The 18,104-nt window shown below is 48.6% G+C and overlaps 1 protein-coding gene across 1 annotated transcript in view; it reads right to left on the bottom strand.

Moving 5' to 3' along the window:
- Positions 1-18,104, bottom strand: part of ROCK1 (Rho associated coiled-coil containing protein kinase 1) — a 1,374,854-nt gene that overhangs the window by 78,641 nt on the left and 1,278,109 nt on the right. Inside the window, exon 29 of the mRNA XM_069219991.1 lies at positions 2,654-2,742. Coding sequence (XP_069076092.1) covers positions 2,654-2,742 — 89 coding nt within the window. The remainder of the gene's footprint in view (positions 1-2,653; positions 2,743-18,104) is intronic.

An 18,104-nucleotide genomic window follows, 5' to 3' on the forward strand; every position in this document is an offset into this window, starting at 1 on the left:
CCTGAGCTCCAGAAGGTTGATTTGGAGCCCAGATCCCACTGATCTCTGCCTCCCCCATGTGGCTGCCCCATCACAGGAGTGACGCATCCATCACTACTGTGAGATCTGATTGGGAATGGGAGAGGGATCTGCCTATGACCCACTCTCAATTCAAAAAGACACCACTGCAGATCTTGAGCAGTTCCCTCCAAGGTCTGGGCCATGTTGGAGAGATTTTCCTGATGCTGCGTCCACTGGAAATTCAAGTCCCACTGCAGAGCCCGCATATGTCATGTGTCACCAGCAGGATGCAGGAACCAGTAATGCCCAGCAGCCTCTGAGTCATTCTCATCAAAACCCAGGATAGAGGCCGAAACATCGGTATCATAGCCTGAATATCCTGGACTTGCTTTTCGGGAGGATGGGCCTGAAACTGCACTATGTCTAGAACAGCACCGATAAAAGGGAGCATCTTAGAGGGAGTCAGGTGTGACTTCAGCATGTTCATAGTGAACGCCAGCGAATCCAGGAGGTTCACCGAAATCTGGAGGTGGGAGACGACAGCCTGGGGCGAGCTCGCCTTCACTAGCCAGTTGTTATGCTTGGGGAAGACTGAAACCCCTTGTCTGCACAGAGAAGCTGCAACCACCGCCGTCACTTTCGTGAACACCCAAGGGACACTGGAAAGGCCAAAGGGTAACACGGAAAACTGAAAGAGGTCGTGAACTAACATGACCCACAATAATGTCTGTGAGCAGGCAGGACATGAATATGAAAATAGGTGTCCTTCAGGTCCAATGCGACCATCCAGTCTCCAGGGTAGAAAGGACCGGAGCTAGAATGAGCATTTTGAACTTCTCCTTCCTGAGGAAGAGATTGACGGCCCAGAGATCTAGTATGGGACAAAAGACCTTGTCCTGGTTGGGCACCAGTAGTGGGAATAACAATCATGACCTACTTCGGACATTGGGACCCTCTCTATGGCTCTCTTCCCCAAGAGAGCCGTAACCTCCTCGTGGAGAACTGCCAAATGATCTTCCGTCATGTGATCGAAGGATGGTGGTACGGCAGGACAGGTAGTCTCGAAGGGGAGGGAGTAGCCCCTTCAGACTATTCATCAAGAAAGATTCCCACTGGGGGAGGTGATGGATGATCCTGCCTCCAAACTGGTCCAGGAAGGAGCAATGGACTAGGAAGTTTTGGAGGTTGCAGCAGGAGCGGTGGTGGACTGGGCAGACCGCTGGCTCCCTGATCCACAAGCATGTGGGATCCTGCATCTTCCGCCACGCAGAGACTATGCTGCATATGTGGCTCGGTGGCTGGAGGGGAATGGACAAGGGTGGGTGCCCCTTTAGAGGCCGCGAAAAGTGGACAGTGAGGGGCAAGGAGCAGGTGCGAGGCCAAGGGACCAAGCCTTAGCCCAGGATCCCTTAAAGCACTCGAGCACCAAGTCCACTTTGTCTCCAAAGAGATGGGTGACATCGAAGGGCATGTCCATGAGTTGTTGTTGGACATCCCCCAAAAAGCCAGACATCCTCAACCAGGTGTGGTGCCATAAGGCCACTGTCAACGCAACTGATCTGTCCAGTGAGTCGGTGGTGGCCAGCCCACAACATATGGTGAACTTGGCTGCATCCCTCCCGTCAGCAACGGCTTGGGAGAGAACAGCCCGGGTCTTCTCTGGGAATTGCAGCAGCACTTGTGCAACCTTATCCCATAAGGTATGGGCATAGCGGCCCAAAAGGCATGAGGTGTTCGTAGACCGCAATGCCAGACTGGAGGAAGTGAACATTTTCTTCCCAAGCTGATCCAATCTCTGATTCCCTCTCCGGGGTGCGGAAGGGAATGCGCGCGATGAAGAAGCCTGGAGAACAAGTCTCTCAGGCGTAGGGTGCTGGGTTAGGAATTTAGAGACGTCTGCAACTAGAAGTGCTTTTTGCACAGAACGCGAGCTGCAAATAATGCTTTATATAGCCAGAAAATGTTTGCGTACTTGGTATTTATGTCACATAAATCTAGATAGTGTGCAGCAAAGCACTGTGAATGTGGGAACATTTCTATTTCTTCTGGGCTAAGTTAGGTAACATCAGGAGCATTTACCATGGGGAAGAGGAAGTGTTTCTCAGTTGCTAGGCCTAAAGCTGGAGGACCTAGGAATGACCTAGAGATAGCTGTTGATGACTAACAAAGTGCTCCCGTATGAGGAATATTTAGCTCTTTTCGGAAATTCAGAAGGTTCAGGAATTATGCAGCATGCCTGACTGATAGGGGAATCTGTGGGAAGCAGAATGGATTATAGCAAGCTTTCACACATTGATAAATCAATCCCATTGTCTTGTGTGCCCTCACGGTGAGCGGAAGCTCATCATCTAAGTAACCGTCTGTGACCTGGCATTCAAAACATATTCTTGTGTGAGGACATATGGTAACTGAAAGTCACCTCACTTTTCAGCGTATTGAAAATATGTGTTTATCCAAATGATGCTCACTTGTAAATATAAACACACAATGACAAAAAGAGTAACATATCGAAATGAACTTACACAGTATCCTACAAATTGCTGCTATAGAAAATGAGGAAAGCTGATAAATCCAGTTAGGAAGCTATGTTTGATAAATACAAAAATCTCAATTCTCATCATAGGCATTGTGATTGAGAAAAATTAATACTTACTCTATATCAAGTACCATAGACGGATTTGACTGTTCTTTCTCCTGCTCATCATTATAGAATAAAATCTTTTTACTGCTAACCACAACATACTGGAAGAGAAAAGTTAGAAAAGGTTAGAAGCAAACAAGGTGTAGACATCCATATAAACACTTAATCCTAGATCTCAGGCAAGAAAAAGATATACCCGTTTAGGAAATGCATAACTATTATACTGCTTGTTTTATTAACACAGTTCTGGTTATATTTCTTCTACAGAATGATAAATGCTCTAGCATAGATAGATCATAATTGTATTTTCAAGAAAATTTTACCCTTTGGAAAGACTGTAAACTGCATCTTAAAACCTATTAATGTTGAAGTGTGCCATGCACTTGTAACCCCACTATGTGACTGACTTGTGGCATGCGTACATTGTTCACAGTCCTTCAGATCCCAAATGTGAATTCTGGTTGCACAAATGTCACAGATCAAAGCTGCAAACGGTGGCATTGAGAAGGGGACTACTAATAGTATGCAGCCTCCACCGTTTTACATCTATAACTGTCTTATTCTAAGTTGTAGAAACAGATCACCAAACCCAGTAAAATAAATAACTAACCTCTAAATAATCAAGCATGTGTATTGTAGGAAGCTGGTTCTGTATATACTATACCAAAGTAAGGTATAGGGTGCACAGAGTCCAGTGGATCCCCTGAGGCTTAACAGAGGAGAAAGTAGATAATACTAATGCTCTCTTTTGTGGTAGTGTAGTCGAGCAGTTAGGCTTATCAGAGGGTACTGCTAAGCATTTGTTGTACACAAATTCGAGAAATGGCACACACTCAATGACTAACTCCAGACCAAATGTTTTATGTATCAAAAATATACTTAGTTAATTTATTTCTAGAACCAAAATGATCTTTGTTGCTGGTAAGTACAGTTTCAAGAATATATCACTCTCAAGTATCAAATGTACTTTGTTTAGAATTCACAAGTAAAATAGTTTACAGGTATGTCATACTTTTCAGTTTAAAAGGTGGACAAAGTGCAATTTCCCACAGAAAGCAATGCAGTCCTGGGGGAGGAAAAGAAATAACAAAATTCACATGTAAGTACTTGACTTACAATCCCAGTCTTCAGGGGTTAAGGTGCCCACAGGGCGAACTTTAGAAGGCCATTAAGGATGAACGACCAGCAACAATGAGCCAGCCGGGTGCAGAGGTCAAAGGTGGTGTTGGGCACCCAATGTAATCCTATGGAGACAGGGGTGCTCAGAAAGAGTTTACTTGCAGGTAAGCAACCGCGACTTCAGGGCACAGACCTGGGGGTTTGATTAGCTCTGGGGGTGGGGGAGGAGGGGCAGAACCAACGTATGCACCAAACACACACCTTCAGCGGCACAGGGGCAGCGGGGTGCAAGATTCAAACACAGCATTGGGCACCCAATGTTTTTAAATGAGGGAACCAGTTGCGGCTAACGAGATGGGAAAGGGGCTTGGCGGCACGTGGCAGGAAGGGTGAGCACAGAAAGAAAAAAATAAAAATAAAAAATAAAATAAAAAATGAAACGTACCTTTTTTCCCGCCCCGCCCATTCATTCTGCTCCTCCGTCGCAGGCTCCCAAGCCTGCGCCCAATCCTAACGCGGCTCAAAGCAATGCCAGGATTGGCTGGGAGCACCCAGCCAAGATGCTCCCAGGCAACTATGTTGCTGGGCTGGAGAGAGCCGTGTGTGCATGTGTGTTTGGCTGACCCCAGACGGCCGGTCAAACATACTTGCGTACTGAGGGGAAATGAACTCCCCCTCCATCCACGTCATGCCCATGGCCCGCCTACCTTTATGGAAATGACATAATAAACATATTATGTTGTTTCTATAAACGTTTTGCAGCTCCAGCTGCTGGCAGGGGTGGTGGGGGGGGGGAGAGAAGAGGTGGTCCTCTGCCCTAGTGGAGGAGCTGCCCCTTGATTGAATCCCAGGAGTCACAAAGATGCTGCAGGTGTTGTCCAGGAAGTCAATTGAAAAAAACAGACTGCCGGTCAGGTAAGTAGAGAGCCCACTGGAAGTTGCTGGAACCTCAGCTGGGTTCCCCAAGGACAGGGGGCTGCAGGGGTCCCTTTAGGCATCAGGAAATCTTCAATAGAACTGATTGCGGTCAAGGGAGGATCCTCTGGAATTAGGCTGCAGGCGTCATCGTGTTGGTCAGGAGGGGTCAGCCCAGGGTGAAATTGAGGTCGGAATTGCCTGGGGACGTTCTCTGGACCAGTGGGCCACCTGGAACCGACCCCTGGGTATTGGGTGCAGAGTGGGCATGGCTTGCGGATCCAGGCCGGTTCTGGAGTCTGTCTTGGAGCTTTCTTTGTGGACAGGGCCACTGTCCTCAGGAGATCTCGGTCCTTGGGTAGGCAGCCAGTCTTCTGGGGAGTTGTAGCGGTCGCTAGTCCTGCATAAGAGTCAAATTCTTGTAGCAGGATTCTTGAAGCTGCAGACAGGCCGGTGGGCTGGGGCCAAGTGAGTTGCTGTCTGAAATCTTCTCTGACGGGGCAGAGCTTTAGACCTTCTTCTTGTAGGTCGCTAAGAATCTGAACAGCAAGGTTCAGGGTTGCCCCTAAATACTAGATTTAGGGGTTTTGCAGGATCAGAGGGCAGTAGCCAATGGCTACTGTCCCTGCGGTGGCTACACCCTTCATGTGCCCACTCCCTTTGGGGAGGGGGCAATTCCTAAACCTACTGGCTGGCACCCTCCAAAGCAAGATGGAGGATTCTGCCAGGAGGGGTTCACCTCAGCTCTGGGCACCCTATGGGTAGTCACAGCTGGGGTGGACACTCCTCCTGGTTACTACAAACTTCCCTGGCAGACCTGCCGCCAAAAATGGGGCCAGGTCCGTGGCGAGGTTGTAAGAAAGTACCCTCTTTTTTGGCATGATTACACCTATTTTCTGCCTACTGTCAGTGTGTCTGACTGTGTTCACTGGGACTCTGCTAACCAGGACCCCAGTGATTATGCTCTCTCCCGTCTAACCTGGTAGCCTGGTTACTTACACCCCATAATTGGCATACTGGAGCCCCCATGTACGTCCCTAGCATATGGTACGCAGGGCATTGGGATACCACACGATCCCCATGGGCTAAAGCATGTATTATGCCACCCATAGGGAGCCCATGCAAAGTGTCTCTGTAGGTCTGCCATTGCAGCCTTTGTGAGGGGATGGTGTAAGTACCTGTGTGTGAGGACACAGCTGCACTAGCAGAGGTGCCCCCACAAACTCCAGTTCCATTTTCCAGGACTTGGTGAGTGGGGGACACCATTTTATGTGTGTACTGAGCACAGGTCAGGACCTATGTCCAGCTACATAATGATAACTCCAAACCTAGGTATGTTTGGTATCAAACATGCTGGAACTGTTGCCAGTATTGGAAGTATGATTCCATGCACTCTGGGGGCTCCTTAGAGGACCCTCCAGCATTGCTCCTACCAGCCTCTTGGGGTTCTGGGAAGCCCAAACAGCTGCCACCCCTCAGACAGGTTTCTGCCTTCCTGTTGATTGAACAGCTCAAGCCCAGGAAGGCAGAATAAAGGATTTCCTTTTAGAGAGGGGGTAACACCCTCTCCCTTTGGAAATAGGTGTTACGTGGCTTGGGAGGGGTAGCCTCCCCAAGCTACTGGTATGGTTTGAAGGGCACATTTGGTGCTCTCTGTGCATAAACCAGTCTACACCGTTTCAGGTACCTCCAGTCCCTGCTCTGGCACGAAACTGGACAATGGAAAGGGGAGTGACAATTACCCTATCCATTACCACCCCCGGGGTGGTGCCCAGAGCTTCTCCTGAGGGTCCCTGGGTTCGGCCATCTTGACTCCAAGGTTGGCAGGGGAGCATCTGAGTGGCCAGGTCAGGCAGGTGATCTCAAAGCCCCCTCCTGAAAGGTGGTCACCTATATAGGTGACCAAGCCCCCTTTCAGGGCTATGTAGGGTCTCTCCCTTGGCTGGGTCCTCCGATTCGGCTTGCAAGATTCCAGCAGGAGTCCTCTGCAACCTTACTTCGACTACTAGCCACTGGACCCGCGACTGAACACTCCAGGACCAGACAACCTGCATCCAGGACGACGACTCTGCTTGCAACATTGTTTCCACGGCTCCTTCCAGCTTCTGCAATATTTCTGTGGCTGTGCATCCTCTGAGGGCAGTAAGTCTTCAGTCTGCACGAGAAGGAAGAAAGAATCTCCCTTGGAGTGAAGAAGTCACTCTCCTGCATCCGCAGGCACCAACTGCAATGAAGACCAGTTGTGTGGATCTCCTCTCATCCTGAGCTGTGTGATCCTGCATAGTGGGTGGTATTCCAGAGTAATCCTCTTGGTCCTCTCCGTCAGCTGTCCAACTTTGGAGGAGGTAAGCCCTTGCCTTCCCACGCAGGACAGTACCCCCGTGTACCACATCTCTTGCAGCTACCAAGGCTTGTTTGCATCTCCTCCAAGGGATCTTCAGGCTCCATGTAGCCCCAACCCTCCTTCCAGAGACGCACAGACCTCTGCGTGCTTTTCTTGCGGCGTGGGACCTTTCTCCGGTAGTGCTGCGTGGGCTCCTCTGAGACTCTGGTTTCTCGTCCAGTGGATCTCCTGTGGGAGATGCCTCCTCTTCTTTAGACTCTCTGTCTTGCTGATGGTGCTCATAGGACTCCCCCCATGGGTTGAGTCATTCTGGACCTTGCTGGTCCCAGGCAGCTCCACTTTTGCTTTTCTGCGGCTTCTGCCTTTGCCAAGGCTTGTTGGTGGCTTTTCCACGCCACTGACTGACTGCAATCATCCATCCGGGGTGGGACGTCATCTGCATCCTCCAAGAACTCTTCACCTGCTCCAGGGCTGCATTTATGACCCTCTTCTTCCTACCGTCGACCAACTCCTGCAACCACAGCTGAGTCGACTCTTCTGTGTCTTCTGGACTTGGTTCCCTTCTTCCACAGGTCTTCCTCTTCAGGAATCGACCGATGGTTTCTTGCAGTCTTATCTGGGTGTTGCACTTTCTTCTCTTGTATCCTTTTAAATGGTTTGGGGAAAATCCAGTAACTCACTCCTTTTTTCCTCGTCGTTAGGGGGCACTGAGGTACTTACCTTTGGGGGTTCGTAGTAACCCCAGCTCACCTCTACACATTCCACTTACCTAGATGGGGGGTCCTGTGTTCGCATTCCATTTTTTTAAGTGTATGGTTTGGGCTCCCCCTAGGGTCAGTATTCTCTATTTCATTTGCACTGTCTTGTATCACTAGTGTACATATTTAGTGTGTTTACTTACCTCCTATTGGAGGGTTGCCTATCTAGAGTTGTGTTACTGTAATAAACACCCTTTATTTTCGTAACGCGGAGTGTTTTCTTTCATGTGTATAAGTGCTGTGTGACTACAGTGGTATTGCATGAGCTTTGCATGACTCCTTCCTAGATAAGCCTTGGCTGTTCATCCACAGCTACCTCTAGAGAGCCTGGCTTCTAGCCACTGTCTACACTACACTAATAGGGGATTCCTAGACCTGGTATAAGGTGCAAGTACCTTAGGTACCAAGCCAGCTTCCTACATTGGTGGTGCAGCGGTGGGATAAGCACTTGCAATGATATTATCACTCTGTCACTTGGTACTTTCCACAGGAAAGACCACTTACTGACTAGAGGTACACACAGTACCTAGTATCAGGAAAGTAATCTCTTAGGTTTGGGTAAGCTAGGGGTCTAGGCATAGTCCATGCTCAAAACGTCTTTAGGGAGACTCACTTAGAATAGTTAGGGATCCTACACTATACCACTCTAGCTAGCTGACATGTCTTCAGCAGGGCACACCTCTCAGTCCATGGATTTTCCCTATGAGAACCTGACCTTCCAAGAACTAAGGGAGCTGTGTGCTGAGAGAAAGCTGAAGGCAGTGAGAAATCCCAATAAGAGTCTGCTTCTGGGCCTGCTTCTCCAGGAGGACCGGGAACATGCTGGTAGCCAGGGGTGAGAAGGGGGAAGAAGTAGAATCTGACCCTCCAGTGCCAGAAAAGTAAAATGTACCCACTGGGGTGGGTCAGGAAGAACCCAGGGAGGATCAGAGAACCTCTAGGCATACTGTAGGAGGTTGGCTCTGTATATACTCTCAAAGTGAGTGATAGTGTGCACAGAGTCCAAGGGTTCCCCTTAGAGGTTGATAGGGGCAAAATTAGATAATTCGAATGCTCTATTTTGTGGTAGTGTGGTAGAGCAGTAGGCTTATCAGAGGGTGATGTTAAGCATTTGTTGTACACACACAGGCAATAAATGAGGAACACACACTCAAAGACTTAACTCCAGGCCAATAGTTTTTATACAGAAAAATATATTTTCTTAATTTATTTTAGAACAAGATTCAAGATTTGAAGTAAATACATAAAATGCAAGGTACTACACATAGGTAAGTAAGGAACTTTGAATTAGAGCAGTAACATACACAGTATAGGTTAAAATGGCAATAAGCTATTTTAAAAGTGGACACTGTGCACAAATCAACAGTTCCTGGGGGAGGTAAGTAAGGTTAAGTTTCTGAGGTAAGTAAAGCACTTAAAAGTTCAGTTTCCTGGGCATAGGCAGCCTACCGTTGGGGGTTCAAGGGAACCCCAAAGTCACCGCACCAGCAACACAGGGCCGGTCAGGTGCAGAGGTCAAAGGAGGGCCCAAAACACAGCCTATGGAGAACAGGGGTTCTCCGGTTCAAGTCTGCCAACAGGTAAGTACCTGCGTCTTCGGAGGGCAGATCAGGGGGTTTTGTAGAGCACTGGCAGGGGGGGTGGGGGGGGACACAAACAGGCATACAACACACACCCTCAGCGGCACAGGGGCGGCCAGGTGCAGTGTGCTTAGCAGGCGTCAGGTTTTCTGTAGAAATCAATGGAGGGACCCGGGGGTCACTCTAGTGTTGGCAGGGCACAGGGGGGGCTTCTTGGGCCAGCCACCGACCTGGCTTGGCAGAGGGTCGCCTGACGTCACTCCTGCACTGGAGTTCGGTTCCTTTCGGTCCTGGGGGCTGTGGGTGCAGTGCTTGGTTCAGGCATCAGGTTCTTTGTTCAAGTCAGTCACGATCAGGGGGAGCCTCTGGTTCCTCTGCAGCCGTCGCTGTGGGGCTGCAGGGGGGGGGGGGGGGTCGTCTCCGGTTACTCACGAGGTCGTAGTTGCCTGGGAGTCCTCTCTGCAGTGTTGGTTCTCTGGAGCTCGAGCCGGGGGCATCGGGTGCAGAGGGTGAAGTCTCATGTTTCCGGCTGGAAGAGTGAGTTCTTTAACAGTTGCTTCTTTGTTGCAAAATTGTTGACGTAGGTGAACACTGTAGTGCCGCTGTTCTCTGGAGTTTCTTGGTCCTTCAGTTCAGGGCAGTCCTCTGAAGTTTCAGAGGTTGCTGGTCCCTATCGGATGCGTCACTGTGTAGGTTCTTTTGAGTCTGGGGCCAGGCCTGTAGGGCTGGGGCCAAGTCCATTGTTGTCTCCGTCGTCTATGCAGGACTTTCAGGTCAGCAGCCCTTCTTGTTGTTGTAGGTTGCAGGAATCTGATTTCGTGGGTTCTGGGTTGCCCCTAAATACTAAATTTAGGGGTATGTTTCAGTCAGGAGGGCAGTAGCCAATGGCTACTGCCCTGGAGGGTGGCTACACCCTCTTTGTGCCTCCATCCCTGAGGGGAGGGGGACACATCCCTAATCCTTTTGGGGGGAAATCCTCCAATCTCAAGATGGAGGATTCCTAAAGGCAGGGGTCCCCTCAGCTCAGGGCACCTTAGGAACAGTCCTGACTGGTGGGTGACTCCTCCTTGTTTTTCTCATTATCTCCTCCAGCCTTGCCGCCAAAAGTGGGGGCAGTGGCCGGAGGGGCGGGTATCTCCACTAGCTGGGGTGCTGTAACAAAAGGCATGAGCCTTTGAGGCTCACCGTCAGGCGTTACAGTTCCAGAAGGGGGAGGCTTTGTTCCTGGCCACAGAGTGACTAAGACACTCTCCCCATGTGGCCAGAAACTCATCTGGTTGTGGCAGGCTGGCAGAAACTGGTCAGCCTAGCACTAGGAGTTGGACTGTTATTCAGAGGACATCTCTAAGATGCCCTCTGGGTGCATTTTACAATAAATACCACACTGGCATCAGTGTGCAGTTATTGTGCTGAGAAGTTTGATATCAAACTTCCCAGATTTCAGTGTAGCCATTATGGAACTATGGAGTTCGGGTTTGACAAACTCCCAGACCATATACTCTTTATGGCTACTCTGCACTTACAATGTCTAAGGTTTTGCTTAGACACTGTAGGGGCATAGTGCTCATGCACATATGCCCTCACCTGTGGTATAGTGCACCCTGGCTTAGGGCTGTAAGGCCTGCTAGAGGGGTGACTTACTTATGCCACAGGCAGTGTGAGGTGGGCATGGCACTCTGAGGGGAGTGCCATGTCGACTTAGTGATTTTCTCCCCACCAGCACACACAAGCTGTGAGGCAGTGTGCATGTGCCGAGTGAGGGATCCCCATGGTGGGATAAGACATGCTGCAGCCCCTAGAGACCTTCCCTGGCATCAGGGCCCTTGGTACCAGGGGTGCCATTTACAGGGGACTTATCTGGGAGCCAGGGCTGTGCCAATTCTGGGAACAAAGGTACAGTTTAGGGAACGAACACTGGTGCTGGGGCCTGGTTAGCAGGGTCCCAGCACACTTTCAATCATAACTGGCATCAACAAAAGGCAAAAAGTCAGGGAGTAACCATGCCAAGGAGGTATTTCCTTACAAGCTGGCATTGCACGTTCTCTGCGGTGGCGAACAGATCTAACCAAGTGTAGGAAAGTACTCTCTTTTTGGCATGGTTGCCCCCCACTTTTTGCCTGCTGTCAGTGTATTTTGACTGTGTTCACTGGGATCCTGCTAACCAGGACCCCAGTAAGCGCGCGCTCTCCCTCTAAATTTGGTTGCTGGGACTTCACAAACCCCACATTTGTCATATAGGCGCCCACATATAAGTTCCTAGTGTACGACGGTGGCCTGGTGTGTGGTGGGTACCGGAGGTACTTACACGTTACACCAGGTATCACCTATTAGTGTTGTGTCGGCAGTGTCTAAAAGCCAGGCCCTCTGGAGGTAGCTGTGGATGAGCAGCCAAGGCTTATATAGGAGACATGCAAAGCTCAAGCAATACCACTGTTGTCACACAGCACTGATACACATGAAAGAAAACACTCAGTTACAAAAGAACAAGTTACTTACCTTCGGTCACGCTTTTTCTGGTGGATACACTAGATACCTGTGGATTCCTCACCTTATGAATTCGTCCTTGCGCCAGCATCCGACGGAAAGTCTTCTTCCTAGCTGTCGACAAGGACGTCATTATGGCACGGCTCCACGTGACTCCACCTGACGTCACCGTGCCAATAAGAGGTCCTCGTCGGCGTGCTGACGTCAGTTTCACCCCATTTTTTACGTGCCTTTGAGGCGAACAGGTGAGAACCGACCCATAAAAAACATAAAGAAAAATACATATCCACAAGAACACTTCCCATAACTGCATATATTCACATGAAATATAAGTATCAGATTACACTCATATATACATATATATACATAAATACATATAAACTATTGCAAGATATCTGTGCAATCAGGCAGGCAACGGGGAGATGGGAGGGACCGTGAGGAATCCACAGGTAGCTAGTGTATCCACCAGAATGAAAATGTCACTTACCCAGTGTACATCTGTTCGTGGCATCAGTCGCTGGAGATTCACATGTTCTGCATAGCTCGCCATCTGGTGTTGGGTCGGAGTGTTACAAGTTGTTTTTCTTCGAAGAAGTCTTTCGAGTCACGGGACCGAGTGACTCCTCCTTCTGTCTCCATTGCGCATGGGCGTCGACTCCATCTTCGATTGTTTTCCCCGCAGAGGGTGAGGTAGGAGTTGTGTTGTAGTAATAGTGCCCATGCAATGGAGTAACTAAGTATGTACCTATTTAAGGTTAAAATAATATATATACAAATGTACAAAGTTGAAGCTAACTTCCAAACTGCTACAGGCTCCCGGGGAGGTGGGTGGGCACATGTGAATCTCCAGCGACTGATGCCACGAACAGATGTACACTGGGTAAGTGACATTTTCAGTTCGATGGCATCTGTCGCTGTAGATACACATGTTCTGCATGGACTAGTAAGCAGTTATCTCCCCAAAAGCGGTGGCTCAGCCTGTAGGAATGGAAGTGGTTTGAAATAATGTTCTTAACACGGCTTGACCTACTGTGGCTTGCTGTGCGGATAACACGTCCACACAGTAGTGCTTAGTGAACGTGTGTGGCGTAGACCATGTGGCTGCCTTACATATTTCTTGCATTGGGATGTTTCCTAGAAAGGCCATGGTAGCACCTTTTTTTCTGGTTGAGTGTGCCCCTGGTGTAATGGGCAGTTGTCGTTTTGCTTTAAGGTAGCAGATTTGGATGCATTTAACTATCCATCTGGCTATACCTTGTTTTGATATTGGGTTTCCTGCATGAGGTTTTTGGAATGCAATAAATAGTTTTTTAGTCTTTCTGATGTTTTTCGTTCTGTCAATGTAGTACATTAATGCTCTTTTGACATCTAATGTATGTAGTGCCCTCTCAGCTACGGAATCTGGCTGTGGGAAGAACACTGGTAGTTCCACTGTTTGATTTAGGTGGAACGGTGAAACAACCTTTGGTAAAAATTTTGGATTAGTCCTTAGGACGACTTTATTTTTGTGTAGTTGTATAAAAGGTTCTTGTATTGTAAACGCCTGAATTTCGCTTACTCTTCTTAGAGATGTAATGGCGATGAGAAATGCAACCTTCCAGGTTAGGAACTGTATTTCGCAAGAGTGCATGGGTTCAAAAGGTGGACCCATGAGTCTTGTTAAGACAACATTCAAGTTCCATGAAGGAACAGGTGGTGTTCTTGGTGGTATAATTCTTTTAAGGCCTTCCATGAATGCTTTAATGACTGGTATCCTATATAGGGAAGTTGAATAGGTAGTCTGCATGTATGCAGATATTGCCGCAAGGTGTATTTTAATGGAAGAGAAGGCTAGGTTAGATTTTTGTAAGTGAAGCAAGTAACCCACTACGTCCTTTGGAGTTGCGTGTAAAGGTTGGATCTGATTATGATGGCAGTAGCAGACAAACCTCTTCCATTTACTTGCATAGTAGTGCCTAGTGGACGGCCTTCTGGCTTGCTTTATGACGTCCATACATTCTTGAGTAAGTTGTAAGTGTCCGAATTCTAGGATTTCAGGAGCCAGATTGCTAGATTCAGCGATGCTGGATCTGGGTGTCTGATCTGTTGGTTGTGTTGTGTTAACAGATCCGGCCTGTTGGGCAATTTGATGTGGGGTACTACTGATAGGTCTAGCAGTGTTGTGTACCAGGGTTGCCTTGCCCAAGTTGGTGCTATTAAAATGAGTTTGAGTTTGTTTTGACTCAATTTGTTTACCAGATAAGGAAGGAGAGGGAGAGGAGGAAAAGCGTAGGCAAATATCCCTGACCAGTTCATCCATAGGGCATTGCCTTGGGACTGCCTGTGTGGGTATCTGGATGCGAAGTTTTGGCATTTTGCGTTCTCTCTTGTTGCAAACAAGTCTATTTGAGGTGTTCCCCAGAGTCTGAAGTAAGTGTTTAGAATTTGGGGGTGAATTTCCCATTCATGGACCTGTTGGTGATCTCGAGAGAGATTGTCTGCAAGTTGATTCTGGATCCCTGGAATAAACTGCGCTATTAGGCGAATGTGGTTGTGAATTGCCCATCGCCATATCTTCTGTGCTAGAAAGCTCAACTGCGTTGAGTGTGTCCCCCCTGTTTGTTTAGATAATACATTGTTGTCATGTTGTCTGTTTTGACAAGAATGTATTTGTGAGTTATAATTGGTTGGAAAGCCCTTAATGCTTGAAAAACTGCTAGCATTTCTAGGTGATTTATATGCAGCTTTGTTTGATGTACGTTCCATTGTCCTTGTATGCTGTGTTGATCGAGATGTGCTCCCCACCCTGTCATGGAAGCATCTGTTATTACGCATTGTGGCACTGGGTCTTGGAATGGCCGCCCTTTGTTTAAATTTATACTGTTCCACCATAGAAGCGAGAGGTAAGTTTGGCGGTCTATCAACACCAGATCTAGAAGGTGACCCTGTGCTTGTGACCATTGTGATGCTAGGCACTGTTGCAAGGGCCTCATGTGTAGTCTTGCGTTCGGGACAATGGCTATGCATGAGGACATCATGCCTAGGAGTTGTAATATCATCTTTGCTTGTATTGTTTGTGTTGGATACATGCGTTGTATGATCTTGTTGAAATTTTGAATTCTTTGTGGACTTGGAGTGGCTACTCCTTTTGTTGTGTCTATTATGGCTCCCAGGTATTGTTGTACCTTGCACGGCAAAATGTTGGATTTTGCAAAGTTGACGGTGAAACCGAGTTTGTAGAGGGTTTGTATGATTTGATTTGTGTGGTGTAAGCACTTTGTTAGTGAATTGGTTTTGATTAGCCAGTCGTCTAGATATGGGAATACATGTATTTGCTGCCTTCTGATGTGTGCAGCCACTACTGCTAGACATTTGGTGAAGACTCTTGGTGCGGTTGTTAAACCAAAAAGCAATACCTTGAATTGGTAATGTATTCCTTTGAATACGAACCTTAGGTATTTTCTGTGCGATGGATGTATTGGTATATGGAAATACGCGTCTTTGAGGTCTAGGGTTGTCATGTAGTCCTGTAGTTTTAGCAATGGTAACACTTCTGGTAGCGTGACCATGTGAAAGTGGTCTGATTTGATGTAGGTGTTCAGTATTCTGAGGTCTAGGATTGGTCTCAGTGTTTTGTCCTTTTTTGGTATTAAGAAGTACAGTGAATAGACTCCTGTGTTTGTTTGTGTGTTTGGTACTAATTCGATTGCATTCTTTTGCAATAGTGCTTGAACTTCTATTTCCAGAAGTTCGGAATGTTGTTTTGATAAATTCTGTGCTTTTGGTGGTATGTTTGGAGGGAATTTTAGGAATTCTATGCAATAACCATGTTGGATAATTGCTAAGACCCAAGTGTCTGTAGTTATTTCCTCCCATGCTTTGTAATAATGACCTATTCTTCCCCCCACTGGTGTTGTGTGGAGGGGGTGAGTGACATCTGAGTCACTGCTTGGTTGTAGGGGTTTTGGGGCTTTGAAATTTTCCTCTATTCCTAGGGAATTGCCCTCCTCTGTATTGACCCCGAAAGCCTCCCCTGTACTGTCCCTGGTAGCTGGACGGTGTTGCCTGCGAGGTGCTGGCTTGTGTGGCCTGACCCCGAAACCCCCCTCGAAAGGGTGTCTTGCGGAAGGTGCTGTAGGTTCCTCTGCTCTGCGGGGAGTAGAGTGCGCCCATGGCTTTAGCAGTGTCAGTGTCTTTTTTCAGTTTTTCGATTGCCGTGTCCACTTCTGGTCCGAACAGTTGTTTTTCGTTGAATGGCATATTGATCACTGCCTGCTGTATCTCTGGTTTGAACCCAGATGTTCTTAGCCATGCGTGCCTTCTAATGGTCACAGATGTATTAATTGTTCTTGCAGCTGTGTCTGCTGCGTCCATAGAGGAACATATCTGGTTATTTGATATGTTCTGTCCTTCCTCGACCACCTGCTTTGCTCTCTTTTGTAGTTCCTTGGGTAGATGCTCGATGAGGTGTTGCATCTCATCCCAATGGGCTCTGTCATAGCGCGCAAGTAGTGCTTGAGAGTTAGCGATGCGCCACTGGTTTGCAGCTTGTACTGCGACTCTTTTCCCAGCTGCATCAAACTTGCGGCTCTCTTTATCTGGGGGTGGTGCATCCCCAGATGTGTGGGAGTTGGCTCTTTTCCGAGCTGCTCCTACTACGACGGAATCAGGTGGCAGCTGTGTGGTGATGAAAACAGGGTCTGTAGGAGGTGCCTTATATTTCTTTTCCACCCTTGGCGTTATTGCCCTACTTTTGACCGGCTCCTTGAAGATTTCCTTTGCGTGCCGAAGCATACCTGGCAGCTTAGGCAGGCTTTGGTAGGAGCTGTGGGTGGAGGAAAGGGTGTTGAATAAAAAGTCCTCCTCGACTTGTTCTGAGTGGAGGTTTACGTTGTGGAATTGTGCCGCTCTGGCCACCACTTGAGAATATGCTGTGCTGTCTTCTGGTGGTGAGGGCTTTGTTGGATATGCCTCCGGACTGTTGTCCGACACTGGGGCGTCATATAAGTCCCAAGCGTCTTGATCCTGGTCACCTTGGCTCATGGCGGTGTGAGCCGGGGAATGTGACGGGGTTTGTGCTGGTGAGACGTTAATTACAGGTGGAGGAGAGGGTGGCGGAGTCACCTTTTTCACCATCTTGGTTTGTGGCGCCTGGTCTGTTTGAAACTCCAGTCTTCTTTTTCTCCTAACAGGGGGAAGGGTGCTTATTTTTCCTGTTCCCTGCTGTATGAAAATACGTTTTTGCGTATGGTCCACTTCGGTGGATTGCAGCTCTTCCTCAAACCTATGCTTTCGCATCTGAGAGGACAGTGATTGCTCCTCTGTATAAGAGCCTGGACCTGGGTCGGTTATGGGTTGTTTCGGCACCGAAACCCTGTCTGTATGTTTTTTCGGCTCCGAGGTGGCTTTTTTCTTCTTTGGAGTCGAAACCTCTCGGCGTCGATCTTCATCGGTGCCGCTGTCTCGGCGTCGAGCCGTTTCGGCACCTTGGTGTCGATGTTTTTCTGCAGCACTTTCTCGATCCCGAGAAGGCTGCGTGCCGGTGTCTCGACCGGAGTCGGACGATTTCGGCACTGTATGGGCCTTTTTCGGTGCCGATGGTCGGTCACCGAATTTATGGGTCGAGCCATGGCCTGATGGCATTGGCGTCCCCTGTGCCTTGTCACTTTTCTTATGTTTTGTTTTCGACGTCTTACTCACGGTTCTTTGATCGTCGAATTCCTCGGAGTCCGATTCGTGGATCGAAAAGGTTTCTTCTTCCTCTTGTTCCTCGAACTCTCGGTGCGCTGTCGGCGTGGACGCCATCTGAAGTCTCCTGGCTCGACGGTCACGGAGTGTCTTTCGGGACCGGAACGCGCAACAGGCCTCGCAAGTCTCCTCACTGTGCTCAGGTGACAGGCACAGGTTACAGACCAAGTGTTGGTCTGTATACGGGAATTTGTTGTGGCATTTGGGACAAAAACGGAACGGGGTCCGTTCCATCGGCGTCGTTCTACACGCGGTCGGGCCGACCAGGCCCCGACGGGGGTTTGAAAGCTACCCCGAAGGGCACCGGAGCGCGTCGACCTTCGATGCGGAGTTGACTAACTACGCCGATCCCGAACGCAACAATACCGACGAAAATCTTCCGATATTTACTAACTTTACGTCCCGAAACTCGGAGCGACAGGAACACGTCCGAACCCGATGGCGGAAAAAAAACAATCAAAGATGGAGTCGACGCCCATGCGCAATGGAGACAGAAGGAGGAGTCACTTGGTCCCGTGACTCGAAAGACTTCTTCG

The sequence above is a fragment of the Pleurodeles waltl genome, chromosome 2_2 (genome assembly GCF_031143425.1).
Source record: "Pleurodeles waltl isolate 20211129_DDA chromosome 2_2, aPleWal1.hap1.20221129, whole genome shotgun sequence".
Classification (NCBI taxonomy): domain Eukaryota; kingdom Metazoa; phylum Chordata; class Amphibia; order Caudata; family Salamandridae; genus Pleurodeles; species Pleurodeles waltl.